Raw genomic sequence first — 26,772 nt, forward strand, 5'->3', positions numbered from 1 at the left:
CTAGAGATTCAATTAGGGTACATTCTTATGTGGAATGCTATGCATCTGTTAAAAATAAGTGGTTCTATATATTCTGATATAGACAGAGTTCCAGAAGCTGTTAGGTGGAAAAAAAGAAACCTGAGGAACAATACATAAGGCATAATCCCATATACGTTAAATTAATACGTTTAAAATGTTATACACTTACATATGTTTGCATTTGTATATATTTAGTAATAGTTTTCATTGAGTTGCCTTGTTCTAAACATGCTAAAGAATGATCTCATTTCATTCTCACAACTTATCTATTCACTATTTTTACCAATGAGGAAACAGACATGGAGAAATTAAGTAACTTTCACCAGATAAGATTTAAACCCAAGCATTCTGACTCCTGAATAATCATTGAACTACAGAAAGAAAGAAAACTGGAAGGAAGCACAGTGTTGAGAGTGCTTACCTGAGGAAGGCAAGAGGGGCTGGAGAAGGGGAATTTGCAGGTTTTTCATATGTTTCTATATTTGAATCTTTTACACAATGTTCATCATTTACTTATATATATTTCTTTACATTTTATAATTTTTAAAAAGATTTTCTCTATTTATTTTAGAGAGAGAGAGCAGGGGGAAGGGCAGAGGGAGAGGAAGAGAATCTCAAGCAGACTCCATGATGAGTGCAGAGCCCGATGGAGGGCTCGATCCGAGGACCCCGAGATCATGACCTGAGCCAAAACCAAGAGTCCAACACTTAACCAACTGAGCCACCCAGGCGCCCCTACTTACATATTTTTAAGGGGGGAGAAAGGCTTGACAAGGATTCACCTTTGTTCTATTATGTAAACGAATTTTAAAATAATTCATAATTCAGGGAAAAATGTGGACTACTTTTCCCCTTCATACATTTTCCAGGCTCATCTGCTTAAATTATGTGAGATGTTTGAGGTTTTCGTGTTATCTCTATGGTCTTTAAATTTTTGATATTATGCTGGTAAGCTGTGCACTGATTTCATTACCATAGATAACCCAGTTAAATATTAAGTGTTAATAATCACTTAGCATTTTACAACCTAGCTATTGTTATAAAAGTAAGGATTCCACATACTTCCTAACAGGTCCTTGAAAATGGAGCTGGCTTGGAATTCAGTGTTTATTGTCCTCCTAAGCTTTTCATGCTGGGGGTTAGATTGGGAATCTGATAGAAACTTCATTTCAGCTGCTGGTCCTCTCACCAATGACTTGCTGTACAACCTGGGTGGTCCACCAGGAACCCAAGGTTCTAACTTTGCAGCAGAGGACAAAAGCGTTTATGTTTGTCAACAACCACTGCCTTCTTCCCTGCCGGAGTACTTCAGGCGTGTTCATGCCAGTGAGATCACCCATTATAAAGTATTTCTGCCATGGGCACAACTTCTCCCAGCAGGAAGCTCCGAGAACCCAGACAGCAAGACAGTGCAGTGCTACCGGCGATTCCTCGAGACCCTCAAGACAGCGCAGCTTCAGCCCCTGGTCGTTCTGCATCAACGGACCCTCCCTGCCAGCACCATCCGGAGAGGTGCAGTCTTTGCTGATCTCTTTGCAGACTATGCCACATTCGCCTTCCACTCCTTTGGGGACCTGGTTGAGATCTGGTTCACGTTTAGTGACTTGGAGGAGGTGATAAAAGAGCTTCCCCAACAGGAATCAAGATCTTCACGTCTCCAGACCCTCACTGATGCCCACAGAAAAGCCTACGAGATTTACCATGAAAAATATGCTTCTCAAGGTAAGTGCACACCACCCTGATGGCTGACCCACTGGCCATCTTCATCACCCACCTTCCCCTACCCTCCTTACAGCAGGACTTCGCATTTCTTCTCACTCCCCTTCAATAATCTTGTCATGTGTATTCATTAGTGAGAAAATAACATTGTACTGAAAACTTCCCCATGGAGAGGGGCACAAGTGGCTCATATTGCAGAGTGCCCAGCATTTCCTTTGAAAATCTCTCTTCAGCACTCCTTCCCCAATCCTGAGTCTGTGCCACCACGGAGTATCTTTCTGCCCTTCCTTCTCCAGTCCTGCCTCCGACTCTCCAAGGCTTCAAGATTGCCCGTCCTCCCTCAGTCTCCCCTTTCTCTCCTGCAAAGCAAGTTATGCATTCTAGCTGAAGTTTTCATTCCAGCAAAGAAGACAGATAAAATAGGGATATACTGATAGGTAGTGAGAAGAGCGTAATTGCAATTGTCCATATTCCTGCTTCAAAGCTAATTTTGATTCAGGTTCTGATTCAGTAGGTTTGGGCAGTATGTATATTTGTATACATAGTATGTAACATATGCGCCATACTTGTAAATCCTACTGTTTAAACTTAAGATATTTTATAAGTATATTCTCATTTTATTAAAAATTCATTGAAAGAGAGCATGATTTTTTTTTTAAAGATTTTATTTATTTATTTGTCAGAGTGAGAGAGCACAAGCAGATGGGGAGAGGCAGAGGGAGAGGGAGAAGCAGGCTCCCCGCTGAGCAGGGAGCCCGATGTGGGACTCCATCCCAGGACCCTGGGATCATGACCTGAGCTGAAGACAGACGCTTAACCAGCTGAGCCACCCAGGTGTCCCGAGAGCATGATTTTCAATGGTCTTACAGATTCTCATCATATAAAGGGATCAGAGTTTTAAATATTTCTTTCATGGGGTGCCGGGGTAGCTCAGTTGGTTAAGCTCAGGTCATGATCCCAGAGTCCTGGGATCGAGCCCCGAGTCGGCCTCCCTGCTCATCGGGGAGCCTGCTTCTCCCTCTCCTCTCTGCTTGTGCTCTCTCTGGCTATCTCTATCTCTTGCTCTCAAATAAATAAATAAAATCCTTTAAAATATAAATAAAATAATATATATATAAATGAGAGAAATATTTATTTATTTAAAGATTTTATTTATGTGAGAGAGAATGAGAGGGGCGAAGGTCAGAGGGAGAAGCAGACTCCCTGCTCACGGGGAGCCCAATGCGGGGCTCCATCCCAGGACTCCAGGATCATGACCTGAGCCGAAGGCAGAGGCTTAACCAAATGAGCCACCCAGGTGCCCCATATATATTATTTTATACATAGGTTTATTTAATTTTCACCATTATGAATTACACTGCAATGAATGTTCCTATATATAAACCTTTGCCTACCTTCTGATGAATTCTTTCTGATTCTTGGAATTGAAAGTACTAGGTCAAAAAATATGCATTCTTTAAGACTTTAAAGCATGTTGCTAAATTATCTTCCAGAAAAGTTTTAATAGTGTATACCAACAGTTTTTTTAAAAAGATTTTATTTATTTATTTATTTGAGAGAGAGAGAGAGAAAAACAGCATGAGAGGGGAGAGGGCTAGCGGGATAAGCAGGCTCCCCACCGAGCTGGGAGCCCGACGTGGGGAGCCTGACATGGGACTTGACATGGGACTCGACAGTGGTACCCGATCCCAGGACTCTGGGATCATGACCTGAGCCCAAGGCAGTTGCCCAACCAACTGAGCCACCCAGGCGCCCCAGTGTATACCAACAGTTTTAAAACTGCTCTGACCCGACTCAGCCTGTCTTCAATGATGTAATCATTTTTGTTATTGGTAATTTGACAGCTGAAAACTATTATCTTCTTATATGCTTCATTTGCATGTATTTGATTATAAAGAGATCAAATATTTTTTCTATGTTAAAAATGAAAGCAGGGCAAGGGAAGAAAGTGTGAGTGTGGACAGGGCCATTTCAGACGGGGGTGTCGGGAAGATTGTCTCAGAAAGGACAGCAAGGGAGGGATCTAGCAAATGGATTGGAGAAGAGGATTCCAGGTGGAGAGAAGAGCCCCTGCAGGGGGACAGCGACAAGCCCAGCAGTCACTTTAGTGAGCTGGGAGTAGAGGGTGGGAGATGAGGAGAGGTTGAATTTGAAACTGGATTCTTTGGAAAGAACCCTCCTTGGAGAGGGTGAGCAAGTAAATGTTTGTTGGCTATAATTCTACTGGAGAAGCACTGGGTAAATGAACTTTGAAAGAAGGCAAGACTGAACTTGGTTCATCTCAAACAAAGGAAAATCTATCTTGTTTTGAAGACAGACTCCATAGACTTATTTTGATTATAAAACTATATAAACATGTTTATTAAAATGTTTGCAGATTCCATTTTTCATCTTCATCAGGTTACTAAAGGCTGCTTTTTAAGCTCATATTTTCCTTTTCTTCTGCTGCTCATTCCTCCCATCCTTCATTTTGTGTTTCATCAATATCATTAGATTTTCTACCCCAATATAATGCAGGACACAAAATAAATTCTTTTTCCAGTCTCCTTCCTATTCCCAAAGGTGGTTTTCTTCTTTCTCTCTCTTATTCTCCTCTCCCTTTTTAGTCCAATCCCATAGCCTTTTGTTCTTTTCAAAATATATCACCTAATATACACAAAAAAGTTGTATAAAATATATTGGTTAAAAGCAAAACACTATAAAAAATTACTGAACTGTTTTTTAAAAAAAGCAAAATACTATAATAAATACCCAGTGAGTGACTTCTCAATCCAACAATTAAAATAGAATACCACCTCAGGTCAACTAGGATGGCTGTAATAAAAACAAAACATACAAAAGCAAGTGTTGGCAATGATGTAGAGAATTTGGAACCCACACCACTGGTGGGAATGAATGATGGTGCAGCTGTTTTGGAAAACAGTCTGGCAGTTTGTCAAACAGATAAACTTTAGAGTTACCCTATGACTCAATGATTCGTCTCTTAGGTATATCTCCAAGAGCAATGAAAATAAATGTCCGGGCGAAAACTTATCACAAACATTCATAACAGCATTTTTCATAATAACCCAAAGTGGAAACAACCCTAATGTCCCTCAACTGATGGATAAACAACATGTGGTGTATACATAAAATGGAATATTAATTACCCAAAAAGGAATGATACATGCCACAAAACAGGTGCACCTTGAAGACATTAAGCTAAGTGAAAGCAGCTTGTCAGAAAAGACCACATATTATATGATTTCATTTATATTAAATCTCCAGAATAGGCATAGAGACACTACAGTAGATTAGCAATGTCTAGGGCTAGAAGAGAGAACAGGAAGTGACTGCTAATGGATAAGAAATTTTGGTTTTGGTGATGAAACTTTTAGAATTAGTGGATATGATTGCATAGCTTTGTGACTATACTAAAAACCACTGAACTGTATACTTTAAAGATTTCATTTTTAAGTAGTCTCTGTACCCAACATGGGGCTCCAACTATCATCCTACTATCCCCATTCCCCTCTCTCACCTCAGTCCTAAACAACCACTAATTAGCTTCCTGTCTCTATAGATTTCCCTGTTCTGAACATTTCATATGAATGGAATAATATAATATGTGGTCTTTTGTGACTACCTCTATTGGGATTTGTTGGATATTTCTCTCATGGATAGGCTGAGATTATGAGTTTTAGGAAGGAAGATTAGAGAATAAAGTGCTATTTTCATCATATCATATCAAGGGCACATACCATCAACATGATTTATACTGTTGAAGTTGACCCTGATCACCTAATTGAGATTGTATTTGTCAGGTATCTCTAGGGTAAAGTTACTCTTTTTTCCTCCTTTCCAACCTGCACTCTTTGGAAAGAAGTCACCATACACAGCTTACACTTAATGACTGGGGAGTTATGCTCCCTCATTTTTTTTTTTTTAAGTAAGTTCCATGCCCAATGTGGGGCTTAAATTCACAACTCTGAGATTAAGAGTTGGATGCTCTCGGTGCCTGGGTGGCTCGGATGGTTAAGCATCTGCCTTCGGCTCAGGTCATGATCTCAGGGTCCTGGGATTGAGCCCCACTTTGGGCTCCCAACTCAGCGGGGAGTTTGCTTCTCCCTCTCGCTCTGCTTCTCCATTTCCCTCTGCCTCTCCTGCTTGTGCTCTCTCCCTCAAATGAATAAATAAAATCTTTTTTAAAAAGAGTTTAAAATAAAAGAGTTGGATGCTCTACTGACTGAGCCAGCCAGATGCCCCAAGTTATGCTCCCTCTAACAAGTAGTTTTTTAAAGTTATTTTCTAGGGGTACCTGGGTGGCTCAGTCAGTAAAGCATCTGCCTTCAGCTCAGGTCATGATCCTGGAGTCCTGGGACTGAGCCCTGCATCAGGCTCCTTGCTCAGCAGGGAGTCTGCTTATCCCTCTCCCTCTGCCCCTGCTCATCTCTCTCTTTCTCTCTCTCTTCCAAATAAATAAAATCTTTTTTAAAACAGTTATTTTTAAAACTTAACCAAGGAGGCAAAAGACTTGTACACTGAAAACTTTAAAACATTGCTGAAAGAAGGTAAAGAAAACAAAAATAAATGGAAAGACATCCTTTGTTCATGGATTGGAAGACTTAATATTGTTGAGATTTCAGTACTACCCAAAGTAATCTACAGATTCAATAAAATCCCTATCAAAATCCTAATGACAGTTTTTGCAAAAATAGAAAAATCCATCCTTAAATATGTATGGAATCTTAAAGGACCCCAAATAGCCAAAACAATCTTGAAAAAGAACAAGGTAGGGGTGCCTGGGTGGCTCAGTTGGTTAAGCCACTGCCTTCGGCTCAGGTCATGATCCTAGAGTCCCGGGATCGAGTCCCACATCGGGCTCCCTGCTCGGCGGGGGGTCTGCTTCTCCCTCTGACCCTCCCCGCTCTCATGCTCTCTCTCTCTCTCTCATTCTCTCTCTCAAATAAATAAAATCTTTTAAAAAAAGAAAAGAAAAAGAACAAAGTTGGAAGACTCACATTTCCTGATTTAAAAACTTACTACAAAGCTACAATAATCAAAATAGTGTGGTACTAGTGTAAGGACATACATATATACCAATGGAATAAAACAGAAAGCCCACAAATAAACCCTTGCCTATATGGTCAAATGATTTCCTACAAAAGTGCAAAGACTGAACTTTCAGTGGGGAAAAGAGAGTCTTTTCAACAAGTGTTCCTGGGAAAACTGAACATCCACATACAAAGGAACAAAGTTGGACCCTAACCTTGCACTATATACAAAAATCACCTCAATCATTAAGAATGCTCAGCCATTATGGAAAGCAAATCAAAACCGCAATGTGATATCCCTTCACATCCATAAGAATAGCTATTATTTTAGAAAGCAGAAAATCACAGGTGTTGGTGAAGATACAGAGAAATTATAATCTTTATACATTGCTGACAGGAGTGTGAAATAATGTAGCCAGTATGGAAAAAGAGTATGGCAGTTCCTCAAGAAATTAAACATAAAATTACCATATCATCTAGCACTTGTGGGAACAGACACAAAAGAACTGAAAGCAGGGACTTAAACAGGTATTTATACACCTATCTTCACAGCAGTGTTAATTTACATAGCCAAAAGTTTGAAATAACCCATGGATGGATGAGTGGATAAACAAAATGTGCTATTTACATACAATGGAATATTATTCGATCTTAAAAAGAAATGAAATTCTGACACATACCATAACATGAATGAACCTTGAAGACATTATGCTAAGTGAAATAAGCCAGTAACAGAAGGACAATTATTGTAGGATTCCACATACACAAAGGACCTACAATAATCAAATTCACAGAGACAGGAAGTAGAATAGTAGTTACCAGGGACAGGAAATGGGGAGTTACCTGTTCAATGAATACAGAGTTTTAGTTTGAGATGTTGGAAGAGTTTTGAAGATGGATGGTGGTGATGGTTGCACAACAAAGTGAATGTACTTAATGCCACTGAAATGTACACTTAAAAAATTTAATGGTGGGACACCTGGGTGGCTCAGTCGGTTGAGCTTCTGACTTGATTTCAGCTCAGGTTGTGATCTCGGGGTTGTGGGATCAAGCATTTTGTCACGCTGCACACTCAGCACGGAGTCGGCTTGTCCCTATCCCTCTGCTCCTCCCCATGCTTGAGCTCTCACTTTCTCTCTAAGTAAAATCTTTAAAAAAAAAAAATTTAATGGTAGGGGTGCCTGGGTGGCTCAGTCGGTTAAGCATCTGACTCTTGATTTCAGCTCAGGTCATGATCTCAGGGTCATGAGATCAAGCCCTACATTGGGCTCTGCACTCAGCAGGGAGTCTGCTTGAGATTCTCTCTCCCTCTCCCTCTCCCTCTCCCCTTCCCCAGACCCCATCCTCTCTTTCTCTCTCTCAAAAAAATAAGTAAAAATAAAAATTTAATGGTAAGTTTTATGTTATATATATTTTACCAAAATTTTTTAAAAATTATATTCTGGGGCGCCTGGGTGGCTCAGTGATTAAGCATCTGTCTTCGGCTCAGGTCATGATCCCGGGGTCCTGGGATCGAGCCCCACGTCAGGCTCTCTACTCAGCAGGGAGTCTGCTTCTCCCTCTCACTTTCCCTCTGTTCTCTCTCTCTCAAATAAATAAAATCTTTAAAAAAAGAAAGAAAACAAAATATAAGTCTTTCATTTATTTCATGGCATCCCTGTAAGGGATAGTTTTGAGTAATCTGCCCTTTGCAGCATTTTAAGTATAGTTTATGCTTGCACTGGGAAAAGTTTGGCAACCATGGTGGGGAAGTTTGATTATTTTGTGTAAGAATTTCTGGAGCTTCAAGTACATTTGTTCACTAATTCTAAAAGCAGCCTGCAGAGTCAAATAGAAATGCTTTGTGAGTTCAGTTCTGCTTAGGGATTAACTGTAGTCTTGTTTCATTTCATTAGTCTAGAGATGACACTAAATTGTACATCTTAAAATGTTAAGCACAAGCTGTATGTTCCATGTGTGCTGACATGATGATGGACCAAAGCACGGAAATCTGTGAAAGGCGAAACGGAACCATCCGGCACAATCACTGAGTAACTAGATAATGGCGCTATCTTATCAGAACGAGGACTGAATGTCTCTGATATTCCTTACTCAGAAGATTTCAAAGTTCTATCATGTTTATCAAAATAAAGCCCCTTTGGGGGCACCTGGCTGGCTCAGTTTGAAGAGCGAGCGACTCTTGATCTTGGGGTTTCTGAGTTCGAGTCCCACGTTGGACATAGAGATTACTCAAACAAAGCCAAACAAAGCCAAGCACTCTTGTAGTTCTCAGTGGTGGTTTCATTGTCTCAGGAGATCTCCTGAGAGAATCTGGATGAAAGTGAAGTCAGGAATACAGCCTTACAGTTTAACTCTCAAACTCCGGTTTTTTTCGGTTTTTGTTTAGTGTTTCCAAACCCCAGGTCCGCTATGCATCCAGTATTGAAGTTGATATCTGGAGGGATTAAGGAGATGTTTTAAATTTTGCTCCTCAGCAAGCACACAATCCAGGGGGAGAGAAACACTCAGGCGCAAGAAAGAATCCTAGAGCACAATGCAAACCGCTGAAGAAGCCCTCCCCCACCGCAGTGTTTCTCAAAGGGTGGTCAAGAGCACCTGGGAGGCTCCTTAAAGTGCCCTTGTTGTGCGGCTCAGCCCAGTCCGCGGACAAGCACGCGGGGGATTCCGAGGCACACAAGTACCAGCACCCCTGTAGGTAATCCAAGATCAAAGCAAGTGGGTCCACGCGGCAGGTGTTCACAGTGCCTTCGGTTCCCCTCTGGGCATGCGCAGTAGGGTCTGAACAGCTGTTCCTCCAGTGAGTGAGGACCCGGGAACAGTAGCTTCCCGAGAGCACCCTGCCTTTAAGCGGGTGAGGAAGCAGTTCTCCCCACACCGCCTTCTACACTGTGGAGGCGCAGGGCATGGTAATTGCTTTTATTCTTCTAAAAGACTTACAGGTGTCCTGTATTTCAGAGTCCTGCTTTAAATGGAACATTCTGTAAAGGGACTTTTTTGTTTTTAAAGCCACCTTGTTATCCAAAATCTTTCAGCTGGGGTAAAGTGATGTTAAGTGATGTTTTTAAAGCCAACTTGTTATCCAAAATCTTTCAGCTGGGGTAAAGTGATGTAAGTGATGTTTTTAAAGCCACCTTGTTATCCAAAATCTTCCAGCTGGGGTAAAGGGATGTAAGTGATTTCTTCAGAAATCCTCCCCCACCCTTTTTTAAAGGCTTTATTTTATTTGAGAGAGAGAGAGAGCACAAGCATAGGAGGGGCAGAGGGAGAAGAAAACTCCCAGCTGAGCAGGAAGCCCGTTGCGGGACTCGATCCCAGGACCCTGAGATCATGACCTGAACAGAAGGCAGTCGCTTAACTGACTGAGCCACCACCCAGGTGGCTTTTAAAAAGAAATCCTTTTTTAAAGTCGATGAACACGGAACAGGAAAAGAGTCCCCACGCAGCTTCCGTGGTCCCAGTCCTGCCTCGCTCACCTGCAGCTGGTTCCTCTGGTTGGTTTTAGGTGGAAAGCTCTCTGTGGTCCTGCGAGCTGTCGTCGCCTCGGAGCTCCTGCTGGAACCATCCGCATCTTTGCTTGCCAAGGTGATGACAGTCGCCCCAAGTAGTATTTGTAACATCTGAGGAAAGTTGTGATTTTAATTTTAGAGCACAAGAGAAGTTTTCATCTGTCAGCTTGACATTTTTGTAAGTGCCTCTTTTGAGTGCGGTCCATTCTCTAGATTCATGTTTACAAACAAAATCTCATTTGTTGCAGCCCAAGCTTTTGTCTATGCAAAAAAGTCCAACACCTCTGTGTGCTCTGATTTTTTAGTCCGAGTCCAAAATAGCTTATTAGAGGAGAGGCCAGTTTGTAGCAAAACAGATACAAGGAAGAGTAAAGGGTTTTGTTTTTTAAGTAATGTGCTCCCTGGAGTACCATCTTGGTTCCTGTCTCCTCTAAACATAACTTTTTAACTACAATTTTAATAAGAAAAGTTTTAAAAAAAATCTGAGAATTAAACAGCTTTGGCCTCTGTAAGCTTGGCTGCTGGGCAGTGTGGAAAGTCATCAGACAAAATAGCTGATTTCTGTAGTTCTGTGGCATTCGAAGTTGAGTTCCTACCCTTATCTATACAGGGTGCTGTATAGATAGCATGGTGCTGGATGACAGACACGAGTGTCTCCATGTCCATGGAGGCTCCGTGGGTCAGGGTCCAGCCCTCAGATTTACCAGCTCAGGAACTTAAAATGCAGATGTGATAAGGTTCTGAATAACCAGCTCCGAGGCTGACTGTATGGCCAGAATGCCATCTAAATTAATTTACAAGGGGTAATAACCACTATCGGTCATGAACCCAGAAGACCAAAGTGCTGATCACAAAAGTGCTTGTTGAGCAATAGCCTTTGAACTGGTCTCTTTGCCCCAGTCCATGCCACCCAGGGCTTCTGGATTTTCCAAGAGCACAGTCTTTATCAGTTCCCTACTGGGAAGCTACACTCAGTGCTCACTCTGAGACTTAAAAATGCATCGCATGGATGGTGGTGATGGTGGCTCAATAATGTGAATGCACCTAATGACACTGAACTTGCTAAATTTTATGTAATGTGTATTTTGCCACAGATTGCAAGAATTGGTGCAAATTCCTCAGGGCCTTCCAGAGTGTGGCTCACTTGGGCTGTCTTGCTCTCTCTCAGGTTGCCCCTCCTGTTTTTCCCAGTGTGTATGCTATGCTTTCTTCCTGCTCACTTGCATGGGCACTCATGTGAGTTTCCTATCCTAGCCTTGCTCAAATCTCTTTCAACAAAATTCTACCCATTTACAACATACATGCGCATATGCTCTCCATCAGGAGGCCTCATTTAATAATACTCCCTTGCTCAACCTGATGTGCTCTCTCTCCACTTGGAACACTTAGCCCTTTATTTAGACCAGCACTTCCCAAGCCTTGTGAATCAGAACCACCTGGAGAGCTAGTAAGGCACATAAGGGCCATGGCTTAATGTGGCTTCATAGGCTTCCTCAGTTCCCAGGTGTGTTTGAAGACCACTGGTGTGGACTTTGCTTATCACATTTCTAACTCTCCGTGTTTTTTCATGTCATTGGTGCATTTGCTAACACTCTATTAATTGGTAAGCTTCTGTGGTTCTTACTCTTTAAATGCGAATCCTCATCTGCTGCACTGAGCACAGTGATTTTAAGGGTAGGAACTCAACGACTATATGTTTTGTACAGAATCAACAGACCAAAGTAAGAGCTGAGAGGGTGAGGGGAGAAGGGTTGGAGTGATACTCAGGAAAGTGGAGCAAGGTGTGGACTATTTGGTAAACACTGATGACGACTTGATTAGAAAAGCCAGAGGGAACCACTGGTGAGTCAGTTATCGAAGGTCCACAACGCCCTTGGTTGTCATCGGATGCCATTATCCAGGGTCTTTGTCCTGAAAGAACAGATCATCTGTGGAGGAGAGATGACAGGTGATAATCTAGTCCTGATAAGGATAGAATGACTTCTGAGAAAGGCAGAGAGGGAATCCCAGTGGTATCTTTATGGGTTTACTCTGCGAATCTGAAGTTCTTAGAATGTATGCAGGGTGGTATGTCCAGGACCGTGAGAGCTGTGTTCTCCAATACTATGGGCCAAGCTAGGGTCCACTCGGGCAGACTTTAATCTGTGGCCTGACAGTAGCCAGTGACTATAGCCTACAATTAAAAACGATCCCCCAAATCCCAGTAGGGTCTGGAGAGATCCCTGAGGGTCCTGTGGGTGTCTGAGGGCTCCACTCTCTCCATCCTGGCAAAATGGGAGGGCTGCTGACCAGGGCAGCTCTGGCCTCTGACTCCCTTAGTGCTCACCTGTTTGGTGGGAGCCCACAATTTCTGGCATACAGTACTTCATTCATTCACTCATTTAATCATATACATTGATCAAGCACTTACTGTATGCCAAGCACTTTGCTAAGTCTCTGGTGATGTATTCCCAACAGAACATCCCACACACACATTCTCATGCTGTCCCAGCTTGTCCTCTGCCTGCTTTTCCCTTGGAAAATCTCACTTCAGAGTATCAGTTTAGGAATAGGAGGAGAAAGAAAAAAGGCTATTTCTGAACAGTAGTTTGCCTTGAAATTGCTTACGTTCTAACAACCCTATTTATTTATTTCTAGGGCACTGTCGATTTCCTCTCTCTTGATTTGTCTTATGAATGCCAAAGTGAAGCAAGTTTGCCACAGAAGCTGAGTAAATTGCAGGTAATTTGAGCCATTTCCTATATTGGTGATGAATGGAGAAGTTCCCAACAGCATGGTAGACATTTAATGGCCTGGCTGATGGGTAAACTGAGCTTGCCCCCACAGTTGGCAGAGATATAGAGTTGCACTGGGGGAGATCGCCCTTGAATGCATTGTTGGAGAACATCGGGGCGGGGGTGGTGGTCAGGCAGTCTTCCCTGGAAGGGATCAGGAGGGTTATCATGTTAAATATTTATGTGATCTCTTGTGTAGAAATCTGAGAATTGAAATTTCAGTGTTCTTTCTAAGATTTAAGAAGGAATTTCATGGACAGTGGTCATGGTTATACAACAGCGTGAATGGACTTAATGCCACTGAACTATACACGTGAAAATGGTTACGGTGGTAAATTGTATGTGTATTTCCCCACAACTGGGAAAAAAAAAAAAAGACATTTCACACCCAGGTCTGCTAAATCAGAGGCCAGCTCTGGGAACCTTCCTGTAACTTTAGGCCCTTTCTTCCTGTTCCCAGTATTGTTTTCCTCGAGGGTAATGATTGTGACTAGTTAGAGAAAGTATGTTGGTTGCCACCTACCTACCTGTTAGCTTTCTCCCCTGTGCTTGGTCACTGCTGAGCAACTTCCTTGAGGACGACAAACTCCAAATTCCCTGGAGTCCTGACTATTCCCCCCACCTCCTGATAGGGTAGAACGGATTGTACCTTCCGAGTCCTAGCAGCATTTCCATACTTACCCCTGAAGAGCTGCCTTCTCACAGGCCTCTCTGGGGATGCCTGGTCACCAGCATTCACCCGTGCCTTCCTGTTGCTCTTGCAGGGGTGGGCACAAAGCCGCTCCCCTCTTCTTTCTGCCCTTTGCCTCCTGGTTTGGAATCCCAGCATCCCCACCCCCAAGCCGGATGGATAGTTAGAGGAATTATCTGTTGAAAGGCCAAGCTCCTCAGTGTCAAACCCTCAGTGCTGCAGCTAGGTGGACTCTCCATTCGACCTGAGGCTGGAAGCTGGAAACGGACAAATTAGCGTCAGTCCCACCCCTGGGGTCTGTGGGTTTCCTGCTGCCCCTTGTAGGCACCACCACTTTTATTATCTATAAGTAATAGGATCTCATAAAGCCAGCAGATGCAGTTGCAAGACATTTGAGTGATAGCCACTATGATTTTCGTGGCTGCTCTGTGCCCAGCACCACGTGGGGCACTTTATCCTCACAATATTTCTCCCCTCACAGCAGACCCCAACACGCAAGAAACATAACCAAGGTCAGACACTAGGTGGGGAGCAGAACTGGGATTGGAAGCAGGCTTTCTTATGACACCACACTGCCTCTCCAAAACAAAAGTAATTCCAAGGTGTTGGGGACATTATAATGAGAGTGGCATTTTTGAAAATCACATAATTTTAGTTTTTGTAAATGTATATATATATATATATATATATATATTTTTTTTTTTTTTTTTAGTAAATATCTTCTTACCTGAACCCAAATTGCCTTGACCCAGAGCCTGCCCTGGTGGGCTTGCTAGCCAGATTTCTGGTCCTTCAGCGGCACTTAAGTAGTGTCTTCAAGACCTTCCAATGCCTGTGATAACTAAACCTGTCTTTTATCATCCTTAAGGAAGTCAACCAGCTGAGCTTGTTGCTCAGTTAATGGGTTCAGAAAAGCTGACATTTTAAAACTGTCAGGGTTATGCAGACGCAGCATGCTTCAGAGAGCCCATCAACAGAGCTTGGGCTTAATTTCTGCTTAAGGATGTGGTTTATCGGGTTTCCTTTTTTATATCAAAACATTTTCAAGAAGACTTGCTCCCACCAGTGCCTGGATACAGCTGTGAACCCTCAGTCAATAGCTGGCCAGCCAAACAGTAAAACCTTCCCTGGACAAACTTGGCAGCCATTGATTATGCCCTGCTGCGATTCTTTGTTCCTTTTATTTCCTTAGGTAGGAATTAAATTCCAGATGTTGCACGTGACAGCTCAGAGGCAGCCCCAGAGATTCAGGATGACCACCCCGATCACCAGCTATGAGGAGAGAACCGAGCTGGAGAGGAGACTGTCTCTCTCTGCGGTCGTCGGTTACGAGCCTGTGGCATTTTCCCACACAGTTAGCACCCCCAGGACAGGAAGAACAGCTGAGTTCTCCCCAGGAACCCAAATCACACCACCCACAGCTTCCTTCCCAGCATACCTACCGTCCCTCCTCAGCCCAGCCTCCCTGCGTCCTCCTGGGGCTGCAGGGAAGATAAGGCAGGGCAGCGAGGAGCAGGTGCCCGCTCCTTTCCCATTTCCCTCCACCCTCCCCAGAGCACTTGCCTGTCCCTCTCTGAGCCTCAGGGACCCTAAGCTGCTGCACCTCCCACCAGCACACCGGTGTTTTAGGGCTGGAGGGCATCCTCAGGCCCAGCACCTCGATAAAGAGCCACAGCACTTCTGAATTCTGCAGGAGGTCCATGAGCAGCCTCCCACATCGTCTTAGCAGGAAAGGCTCTGCTCACCCAGGGAATTTTCCACCCAGCAGAAGACTCCTCCAGCTCTCCCATCCTATGATATCACAGGCTGCCCCCACTGTGTATTGACCTTGCAGGAAAGAGAAAACCCTCTGTGTCCTTAATAGTTGGGCTTTCCCACACTGACCCAGCAAAGGGAAAGGACAAGGGCTGTGTGTGAGCTGCAACTCTACTAATTGTGGTCCTGGGCCACTTAGCTTCTCAAAGCTGAAGGCACCTTATCTGTAAAGAAGGGACACTGTTGCGGGTGACTCAGAAAATAATGTGCCTGCCTTCTTTGGCAGTGGTGGTATTGGTATCTCTCAGTGGCCTTTAGCCCCTCAGAAGAGGAGAAACTTGGTGTGGGGAAAATGACCAAACCCAGCCTCCCCAAAAAAGGTAATTTAAGGTGAAGTCAAATGACAGGTCAACCTACAAATGTTTCCTTCCACAGTCACATGGTTTAGAAATGGGAGAAAAGTCACACCTGTTCCATTTGAATGAGGACCACTCCTTTTAACTTTTTATCATGGGAAATGTCAAATATATCCAAAGGTAGAAAGAAAAGTATCATGACGCCATCCCCAACTTCAAAAGCTGTTGACTCATGGCTGACCTTGTTCCATCTATTGCCTACCTTTCCCTTCTCAATCCAGACTGGGGTTTTTTTGTTGTTGCTCTTGTTGTTTTTAACTCACGACCCTGAGATCAAGACCTGAGTTGAGGTCAAGAGTCGGTCACCTAACAGACTGAGCCACCCAGGCGCCCCTCAAGCCAGATTGTTTTGAAGCAAACCCCAGACATTCATAAATACTGTTATGGTGACACCTGATTAAGCTTCTTGTAGTAACAAAGGCCCCTAACATGAGTGGATGGCCTTGTTCCTGGTCCCAACACTTAGTGCCTGGTTCTAGGAGGAGCCTTGTAAGCATGTGGAACCTGTCTCTTTGCTGGGGGTCAATGGGGAGGGTGGCTAATGTTACTGAAAAGTGTAGACTGGTTTCCCTCAGGGTCTAGAGTCTGCTCCCTTTATTAATTGACCCGGCTAGAGAACATTTCCCAAACCAGAGTGTTCATAGCTTCTCATCTTGAAGATCTGTCCCTGTTATCAAATCACTTACTCTAGGCAGCTTCCGTTCACTTGCTGGCTTTGATCTTTTTCAGACTATTGAGCCAAAAGTGAAAATTTTCATCTTCAATCTGAGATTCCAGGACTGCCCTTCCACCAGGAAGAACTCAACCGGGCTGCTCTTCAGCCTTCTCGAGGGTGAGTGGACCATTGCTGGAGAGGTTTGTTTTTGTCCTTCCAAGTTTTTATTTCAATTCAAGTTAGCTAGCATACAGTGTAGTATTGGTTTCAGGAGTAGAATTTAGTGATTCATTACTTACATAGAACACCCCGTGCTCATCACAAATGCCCTCCTTAATGCCCATCACCCATCTAGCCCACCCCCCCCACCTCCCCCCAGCAACCTGTTTGTTCTCTATAGTTAAGAGTCTTATGGTTTGCCTCTCTCTCTGTTTTTATCTTATTTTTCCTTCCCTTCCCCTATGTTCATCAGTTTTGTTTCTTAAATTCCACATATGAGTGAAATCGTATGGTATTTGTCTTTCTCTGACTGACTTATTTTGCTTAGCTTAGGCTAGTTCCAGCCACGATGTTGAAAATGACAAGATGTCATTCTTTTTGGTGGCTGAGTAATATTCCATTGCATATTTACACCACATCTTCTTTATGCATTCATCAGTTGATGGACATTTGGGCTCTGTCCATAATTTGGCTGCTGTTGATAGTGCTGTTATAAACATGGAGGGGGCAGGTGCCCCTTCAAGTCACTATTTTTGTATCCTTTGAGTAAATACCTAGTAGTGCAATTGCTAGATTGTAGGGTATTTCTATCTTTAACTTTTTGAGGAACCTCCATACTGTTTTCCAGAGTGGCTGCACCAGCTTGCCTTCCCACCCACAGTGTAGGAGGGTTCCCCTTTTGCTGGAGAGGTTTTCAGTGACATTTGGTGCATTGGCTTGGGGAGTAGCAGTTTTAGAAGTCTGGGGTTCCAGTAAGAGGAGGGACCAGAAGAGGGCTGGTCTGAGAGCCCACGCCAGACAGGTTTAATGTCCCTTGCCTTTGTATTATTGGTCCCTTAGCTCCCATTGACTCAAGAAAGAAGACAGGTTCTGTACAAAAATGACAAAGATGCTTTGGTCTAGTGGAAATAAAGACCATCAGGCTCCCAGGTTCAGGTATAAGCATGGGCACTGCTCTGTGCCTGAGTGTCCCTTTTCATTACCGCTCCCTCCAAGATCTCTCACCTTTGCCCCTGCTCTGCTTACCCTTGCTGTTTTCCCCATTACCTCAGCTCACACATGGCCCTGGTGCGCACCTCACTGAAGCCTTCAGGTCTAAGACCCACAGCTCATGGACCATCTTCTCTGTGTCTCTTACTTCAAATTCATGAGCGTGAATTTGATTGGTGGGCCATGGATCAAGAGATCACTCAGGGTCCAGTCACATCAAGGGAAAGGTGGATTGTGTTAAGGCATCAGGAGCTGAGGACTACTAGGGAGGGGCAGGTTCCTGGGTGTCCTGATATTCATTCCAGTTGCCCTATAAGGCAGAGTATGGTAGAAGTCACTAGTGCCCTCTCTACTACCTGTAACCAGTGCTGAGCTAGCTTCAAAGACCTCATGACACTCATCCATAGATACAACTTAATAACTCTCACCCTAACTCACTTTTGATGGCATAATGATTTCTGTTCTTAAGTTCCACCCCTTTCTAAATGGCTAAAATGGTCAATTTATTGTTTATGCGTAGTTCACGACAATTATAAAAAATTCCATCTCTTTCTGATGTTTGAGTTCTTTTTTTTTTTTTTTAAAGATTTTATTTATTTTAGAGAGAGCACATGAGAGGGGGGAGGGTCAGAGGGAGAAGCAGACTCCCTGCTCAGTAGGGAGCCCAATGCGGGACTCGATCCTGGGACTCCAGGATCATGACCTGAGCCGAAGGCAGTCGCTTAACCAACTGAGCCACCCAGGCGCCCTGTTTGAGTTCTTCTAAATCAGTTGTTCTCCATGTGTGGTCTTCAGACTAGCAGCATCAGCATCACCTGGGAACTTGGTAGATATTCAAATCCTTGAGCCCCACGTCAGTGCACTGCTTCAGAAACTATGGGGTGGGCCCAGCAAGCTGTGTTTAACAAGCTCTGCAGGTGATTCGGATGCACACAGAAGTTTGAGAACCACTGTTCTAGGTACATGGAAATCACTCCTGAGCTCCTTACATCTTCGGCCTGTGGTATTTTCCAGGGGGCTTAGAATGATTGCTTGGAGCTTGGGTGTGTTGTATAAGTAAGAAAACAATTGATGGGAGTCATGAATATTGTTGGTTGGGCTTCAGGGAGTGTTAATTAAACTTCTTCTTTTACAGCCATAAGTGAACACCAGGTTCTCACCATTGGGTTTGATCTTAATACGCTCCTAAGCTGTTCACGAAGTTCCAAGACAAGGTAATGTTAGATTTCCTGTTGAAATCTATTAAATAGCTGATATTTGAAGACTACTCTTTCACATGTGTACTCTCAGGGGACTATTGTCATCTGCCTCTGACTGACTTATTTTGCTTAGCTTAGGCTAGTTCCAGCCACGATGTTGGCTCACTGCCTCTTGGCCAGTGATTTTTATCATGGTGAGAAATGAAGGCTCAGAGGGGAAGGCAGCGAGAGAGCCTGGCTCCCACTGCATCTGACTCTGGGCCCACGTGTTTCTGCATCTCACTTGTCACTCTGCACTTGGGAGCCTTGCATTTTGCCCAAGTGAGCACAGCAAGCTGAGCTGGGATTTGAGCCCCTGCCTTCTAGTTTAAGATCTTGTTGCGGGTAGTGTGAGTTTGTGGAAGGCTGAGTTAAAGATAGATCTGACCACCCCACTGAAGTCATGACCTGAGTAAGTGAGGTGAGTTCTCTGCACCTGTTTCCTCCTGTGAACTGTGAAACATCTTTCCCACAAGGAGACAGTGTAGGTTGGAGATTCAGCTGTTGCAGTGGGGCAGAAGCCTAGATCAGTGGTGTTCTGAGAGGTTTTATTTAATTTTTTTTTAAGATTTATTTATTTTAGAGAGAGGGAGAGAGCAAGGGAGGAGGAGCAGAGGGAAATGGAGAGAGAGAAACCCAAGCGGACTCCACACTGAGCACAGAGCCCGATGTAGGGCTTGATCCCACAACCCATGAAATCACAACCTGAGCCGAAACCAAGAGTCAGATGCTTAACAGACTGTGCCACCCAGGGGCCTCTGAAAGGTTTTAATCTATGGTGGGGTTGCAAATAATTTCTTACTGAATAACTGAAGTAACAACATTTGTAAATGGCATATTAAAAAAAAAAATTAGAGCAGGTTTGAGGTTACCCCCATAATGACACCCTCACACACTCATAATCTAACGTGCTTCTCAAGTGATTAAGACAAGATGGTGTGGAAACCAGCATGGGTTGTTCCCCAGAACCCTCGGCCTTCCATGGGTGTGTTACACGCATGAGCTTCATGCACCATGTTTGGACAAAGGACAAAGACCAGAAAGAATCATTGGGCTTCCCAGACTTTCAGCTGGAGCTCTCCTTGCCCTTCATCTTAGACTTTGCTAGGACAGCTCTGTCCAAAGTCCTACGCTTCAGTTGCTACCACCTCTTTGACTTTTCCTCTTCCAGCACTTGTATATTTCATTCTGTTGTTCAATCCTCTCAACTCACTTCAAGCCAGCAGGTCAAATCAACAAGCCCGAAGCGGCTGCTACATGTAAGGCTTTGTCCTGGGAGTGTGAACGGTGGAAAGAGGAGACAGGTCAGAACTGCTCCCTTACCACACTTAGAGTCAGTAGAGGAGTGCTGGGCCACGTCTTTTCAGAAAATAGAACTCAAGAGGCCATAAAAAAAGAAGGGTTGCCCTGAAAGCTCAGTGATTGTAAAACCACAAGAAGTCATGTGACACCAGCTCTAAGGTTCTCCCTCTAAACCTTGGCCTGAAGCAAAGGTCCAACGCTGGCTAACATCAAACTAACAGCCAGGGGTCCTCACTCAGGTGGACATTGGTGGAGAGCCCACTGGGGGCAGGAGCAAGTGCGGGCGGCGGGTTTCCAACAGGATTAACATGGTTTTCCCTTTGAGGATCTTAGACCTCAGCGGGGAGACAGAGAGGCCCACAAATGACTCTGACACCAGACTGTGGCAGGAAACACGGCACTGCTCCCCAGACAGGGGAGAAAGAGCGTTATCTGGGATGCTCTGAGGCAGCTGGGGGCCGGGGAGGGACAGCTGAAGGAGGGCTACCTGGAAGGCCTGGGCATAGGGATTGAGGCTTTGTGTGCTAAATCTCTTCCCAAGTTAGGCAAACCCAGGACTCCCAGCATTAAAACCTTTAGAGTAAATTGAGGGGCACCTTGCTGGCTCAGTCAGAAGAACACGTGATTCTTGATCGCAGGATTGTGAGTTCTAGCCCCATGTTGGGTGTAGAGATTACTTACATAAATAATTTTTAAACTTAAAAAAAAAAAAGCCTTTAGAGCAAATTGTATTTTAGACAGGGGCTGTTTATTTCTTCAAGACCTCATTTTCTCGAAGCCAGGAGGACAGTCAGGGTCAGGAGGGTTGGGTCAGAGCAGCTGAGGCTCTTCACTGAGTGGGTGTCACCTGTGTCCCTGATTGTGCTCCAGAGACCTGCATATATTATGAATAATCCATAACTATAGATCATTTCACCCCTACTGCTGTTTTAGCAAATGTGTTAGTTGATGCTTCATAAAACATAAGGTGCTTAGGTTTGGAAGACCCAGGTTTTGCTCCATGGGATGGAGGCCCCTCTGCAGAGTCCCTGTCATTTCTACCAGTTCTGTGCTCTGGGCCAACCTAGTACAAACGTCATCCTCTCTCCACATGATGGCCCTTGGACAGGAGATGCTCTTGTACTGCACCTCCTTGCACCCCCCACCCCCACCCCATGTATTTTCTTCCCCAGACCAAACACAGGACATCAAGGTTGTCCTCTGCTGGTGGAACTGCCACATGCTATTGAACTGTGCTTTCCAGCCTGCAGGCCAGGACTTGGAGATTGGGAAACCAATTTAGGGTTTGTTTTGAAATGTTAGAAAAAACTGTTTTATTTAAAAAAAAAAAGAATGAAAGACAGAAGGAGAGAAATGGATTAAAAATAAAATAGAAAATAGACTGCATTCATGGCAGGATAGCATTTTTATATTGTTTTATTTCACATATATATTTATCTGAATATATATGAAATATTAAAAATATATAAATGTCGGGCGCCTGGGTGGCTCAGTTGGTTAAGCGACTGCCTTCGGCTCAGGTCATGATCCTGGAGTCCCGGGATCGAGTCCCGCATCGGGCTCCCTGCTCGGCAGGGGGTCTGCTTCTCCCTCTGACCCTCCTCCCTCTCATGCTCTCTGTCTCTCATTCTCTCTGTCTCAAATAAATAAATAAAATCTTTATTAAAAAAATATATATATATAAATGTCTACACACAAATATAGTGATACCACAGACTGCTCAATGATTTGCAAACTGTGTGATCAAGGAGAAGTTCTCATTTAAAAGAAAATAAGAGGGGCGCCTGGGTGGCTTAGTCGTTAAGCATCTGCCTTTGGCTCAGGTCATGATCCCAGGGTCCTGGGATCAAGCCCCGCATCGGGCTGCCTGCTTGGCGGGAAGCCTGCTTCTCCCTCTCCCACTCTCCCTGCTTGTGTTACCTCTCTTGCTGTGTCTCTCTCTGTCAAATAAATAAAATCCTAAAAAAAAAAAAAAAAAGAAAAGAAGATAGGAGTTCATTTACATTAAAAAGACTGGAGATGGGGGGCACCTGGGTGGCTCAGTTAAGCGTCTGACTTCAGCTCAGGTCATGATCCTGGGGTCCTGGGATCAAGCCCCATGTCAGGCTCTCTACTCAGCGGGGAGTCTGCTTCTCCCTCTTCCTCTGCCTCTCCCCACACTGGTTCTCTCTCTCGAATAAATAAATAAAATCTTAAAAAAAAGACTGGAGATGGATAATCTAGAATAGGTATAATCACTGGGAATCAAGGCTCCTATCTTCTACCTTATGGTCCAGGATGGATGCTTGAGATCCTGCCATTATGTCCATAATCGAGGCAGCATGAAGAAAGGACTGCCACTCACCGTGCTCCTGCAGTGCCCCGGGGCAAGTCTCGGTGGAAGAGCTAGTGTTAATATTTAGCTGGTGCATATCAGTAGAGCTATAGCAATAGCTCAATTATTGAACTACTTCTGTACCAGCTGGTTTATAGGTGCTGGTCCCCTGATGCCCAGAACTTATTTCTCTAAGTCTCCGTTTCCTTTTCTGCAGGGTAAGAATACATAATTATAGTACTTATCTCATAAATTTGTGAAAATTAAATGAGACCTACATTCTTATCACAGTGGCCAGCACAGAATCAAGGCAGAATGAATTAAAGCCATCATTATTATTAACTATGTTGTTTTTATTTAATTAGAGCGAGCGAGCGAGGTGGGTAGGGGCAGAGGGAGAGAGAGACTCTTAATCAGGAAACCAACACAGGGCTCGATATCAGGACCCTGAGATCATAACCTGAGCAGAAATCAAGTCTGATGCTTAGCCCACTGAGCCACCGAGGGGCCCCAATTAGCTATGTTTTGTGTTTTTTTTTTTATAAATAATAAATAAGAAAAAAGCATGGCATCAGAACCAAAACCGGTACTCAAGGACAAGCTAATACAGGGAACAGGAGGCTTGGCCCACTGTTTTGACTCCTGCAGGAGCAATAACAATGTACCTAAGGAGGGGCAATAATAGTAATTTTCCCACCCCTCAGTCACTTCCTGCCCACAACCTAGTGCGGATGGCTTTTGACTCCGTGTCCCTGGAGCCCTAACTGATGACACACGGTGCCGTCACAGGGCAGAGGACCCGCAGAGTCATTCCCGTGTCCCCTTGTCTTCCCAATCCCGCAGCGGGCCCTGCTCGCCGACGGCCGGCCCTCCCCTTCAGGCAGCGGTGCAGCGGGCCGTGTGGCCGCCGCGGGCCTCGGCCTACCGGAGAGTCTGGGGGACGTTTGCCAGCCAGTCCGGGGCCGAAAGAGACGCGTTCCTGCGGGATGTGTTCCCCGAAGGCTTCCTCTGGGGCGTCTCCACGGGAGCCTTTAACGTGGAAGGCGGCTGGGCCGAGGGCGGAAGAGGGCCGAGCGTCTGGGACCCACTGGGGCGCCCGAACGCCGCCCAGGGCGCCGCGACGCCGGAGGTGGCCAGCGACAGTTACCACAAGGTGGACACCGACGTGGCCCTGCTTCGGGGCCTCGGAGCTCAGGTGTACAAGTTTTCCATCTCCTGGTCCCGCATCTTCCCCAGCGGGCGCGGGCGCCGGCCCAGCCGCCGGGGCGTCGCCTACTACAGCAGGCTCGTGGACAGCTTGCTGGACGCGCGCATCCAGCCCATGGCCACGCTCTTCCACTGGGACCTGCCCCGGGCGCTGCAGGAGCACGGCGGGTGGCAGAACGACAGCGTGGTGGACGCCTTCCTGGACTACGCGGCTTTCTGCTTCGCCGCCTTCGGGGACCGCGTGAAGCTGTGGGTGACCTTCCACGAGCCGTGGGTGATGAGCTACGCCGGCTATGGCACTGGCCGACACGCGCCGGGCATCTCGGACCCGGGGGTGGCCTCTTTTAAGGTACCTCTGGGCCCCGTCGGGCCGCCTCACTGGGGGAGACCTTGCTCTGGGAGAAAAGTCCTTTTCTCTTCTCTTCAGCAGGCCTCTCCTTCCCGTCCTTTAAAGAAAGCCAGAGCGGGGGAGGGAAGGCGCGGGAAATTGTTAATCACCTTGTTTTGTCCAGACACCATGCTGGCACTTGCAAAAGTCATGGCATCCGTGGAACGGCGCTGGTGGCTGAGGGAACTGGGGGCCCAGAGAGCAGAAACTGCTTCATGATGGCATCTGTAGACGGGCAGCCGTTTGAAGCCAGAGTTCGGGCCCAAGTCTACTTGACTCCACAGCAAGTTCTCCACGTCAGCCAGGACTCTTAGTGGAGGTGACGGAAAACCAAACCTAGGCTGACCCAAGCAAAGAGGGAATCTGGCTGCTCAGGAAATGGAAAAGTCTGGGTTTTAGCTGGTCTCAGTGGAGCCTGATCAGACCCAAAACGCTGCCACTAGTACTCGATTTCTCTTCCTCTCTTGCCCCCCTACTGGCTTTCTACTTGGGCTGCCTGCGAAACCCTCTTTCAAGACGAGCAGGAAAGCTTGCCTCTCTTGTGGCATTCCCAGCAAACCCGTGCCTGGGCCTCCGGGCTGCTGCACGGGTGGCGTGCCCATCCCTGAACCGGTCACTGGGTCTAGGCTAGGGGACTGGAATGCCAGCACTGGTCTGGGTCCCGATCCCAGCTCTACCCTTCACACACTGGCTGAGAGGTGGGGCGGGAGAAAGGGTTTGGCTTTCCAGAGCCTAGTCAGCGTATCATTCCCACAAGAAGGGGATGTATATACTGGAGACAAAAATTTAAATGGCTTAATACAGGTCCTTCCCATCATTTCCATATTTCTTCAGAATCTCCGCTTCCCCTGGCAGCCTTCTCCAGGATGGACCTTTAGTCTGGCTTTCTCCTGCCGCACTTGGGTTCTGTTCAGAAATAGGAGTCTTTGCTGTGCCCCATGCTGGGTGTTAAGGAGGATGCATGGCCCATGTCCTTGAGATTTAAAACTTTTTGGAGGAGATGATACAAATACATATAAGAAAATTAGAGAACAGTCCAAAATGTCCACAGTCAGAATGCACTAGAAAAATCGGAATCAGTGACTTGATGAAATGCCAAAAATCCCTATAACACTGAAGTCAAGGCTTCCACTCTGCTCTCGTTCAGCAAAGTGACCGTATACACAGAACATTTCGGAAAATGGAAGGTTGAAACCTTTCTATTTGTCTCCTCATTGTAAAACTCATCCTAATCTCTTCTCCTTAGGCTTCTCCTTTGGCTTCTTATCCCTACAAGTGTGGCTCCTAGAAAGTCCACCTCACTTTGCTCCTTCACGTCTTGCTTTTATGTATTAGTTAAAATAGTATAATACCATCAAGGGAAAATTTCAAAGAAAAAGTGTCTCTCCTAATTCTGCCCTTGTTTCCATCCAGTCCTGGCTCCCTTGCATTCACAGTGTACTCAGAGTGCACTCAATTTAGTGCATATTTTTAAAGTAGACTTTTATTTTTTTACAGTAGTTTGAAGTTCACATCAAAATTGAACAGAAGTTACCTAGATTTCCCATATACCCTCTGCCCCTCCCCCTAGATTCCCCCATTATCAACACCCCCTCCCCACCAGCATGGTACATTTGCTTCAGTTGATGACCCTGCACTGACACATCACAATCACCCTAGTGTGCATTTTTCACCTGACATCTCATTAACCCTTTTCCGTGTTCTTACAAGTAGCTGGTTCTGCTAGTTGTCTGATCCTCCACTGAGCCCCCTGCCTGACGCGGACTGGTTTAGAAGGCAAGCATTTCTGCTTTTTGGAAAGGAGCACAGTTTGCCATGGAGTTGAGGACCCAGTTAAGGACTAACATTTGGAACATGAGAAGCAGTGAGGAGTTTCACTTCCTAGAGCATATTTTGATAATAAATTCTTCAAAAATAAGTGTCGTCCTCTTCAGATGATGATAACGAAAAAGGAAAGGAAGCTAGACTGCAGCAAGCTCCCTCCTGCACTCCAGCTTCCTGCTTGGTGCTTGATATACACGATCTTACTTTGTCCTAAATGGATCCGTAATTACCACTTCTTACAGACAAGGAAACTGAATGAGAAGATTGTTTGAGTTTACTCAGCAAGTTAGTGACAAAGTCAAGATTCAAATCTAGGTTTGTTATACTCCAGGCACCCCGCTTTTGCCCGTTTTCCCACGGTGCTCTGCCAAAGGAAGCTGTTGACTTTTGTAAGACCTTGAGTTGAGTCTACAAAGAGATTCCTGGTCATGGGTTTTCTTCCTAGATTTCATTAAGTAGAAAGGAAGACCGGTAGGTTAGAAAGAATTGTCCCATCCCTTGTATGTCAACTGAAATGACCCCCCAAATTCGTTGTTGATGAATTAGTCAATAAGGATTACTGAGAACAAAGGCAGAATAGCATTGTTTGGGACAGTACAGGCCTAGAGTCAGACTTCCTGCATTCTACATCTCTCTGGATCTTGTTTCCCTCCTCTGTACAGTGGTAATAATAATTATACTTCCCATATAAGGTTGTAAGAAATTCGTGAGAGAATTCATT

At 44.9% G+C, this 26,772-nt stretch overlaps 1 protein-coding gene and 1 long non-coding RNA gene across 2 annotated transcripts in view; one reads left to right on the forward strand and one right to left on the reverse strand.

Annotated features, from left to right (window-relative positions):
- The first annotated feature begins 700 nt into the window (after positions 1-700).
- LCT (lactase) overlaps positions 701-26,772 on the forward strand; it is a 49,642-nt gene continuing 23,570 nt past the window's right edge. Inside the window, exons 1-6 of the mRNA XM_035008134.1 lie at positions 701-1,743; positions 10,276-10,355; positions 12,917-13,000; positions 16,645-16,747; positions 18,915-18,993; positions 23,477-24,188. Coding sequence (XP_034864025.1) covers positions 1,104-1,743; positions 10,276-10,355; positions 12,917-13,000; positions 16,645-16,747; positions 18,915-18,993; positions 23,477-24,188 — 1,698 coding nt within the window. The 5' untranslated portion in view covers positions 701-1,103. The remainder of the gene's footprint in view (positions 1,744-10,275; positions 10,356-12,916; positions 13,001-16,644; positions 16,748-18,914; positions 18,994-23,476; positions 24,189-26,772) is intronic.
- Positions 9,033-10,775, reverse strand: LOC118012501. Its single transcript, XR_004679727.1, has 2 exons — positions 10,247-10,775; positions 9,033-9,207 (listed from the first exon to the last, which is right to left on the reverse strand). It is a non-coding gene; the product is annotated as an uncharacterized LOC118012501 (long non-coding RNA).

The sequence above is a fragment of the Mirounga leonina genome, unplaced genomic scaffold, assembly GCF_011800145.1.
Source record: "Mirounga leonina isolate KUSES-001 unplaced genomic scaffold, KU_Mleo_1.0 Mir_151, whole genome shotgun sequence".
Classification (NCBI taxonomy): Eukaryota; Metazoa; Chordata; class Mammalia; order Carnivora; family Phocidae; genus Mirounga; species Mirounga leonina.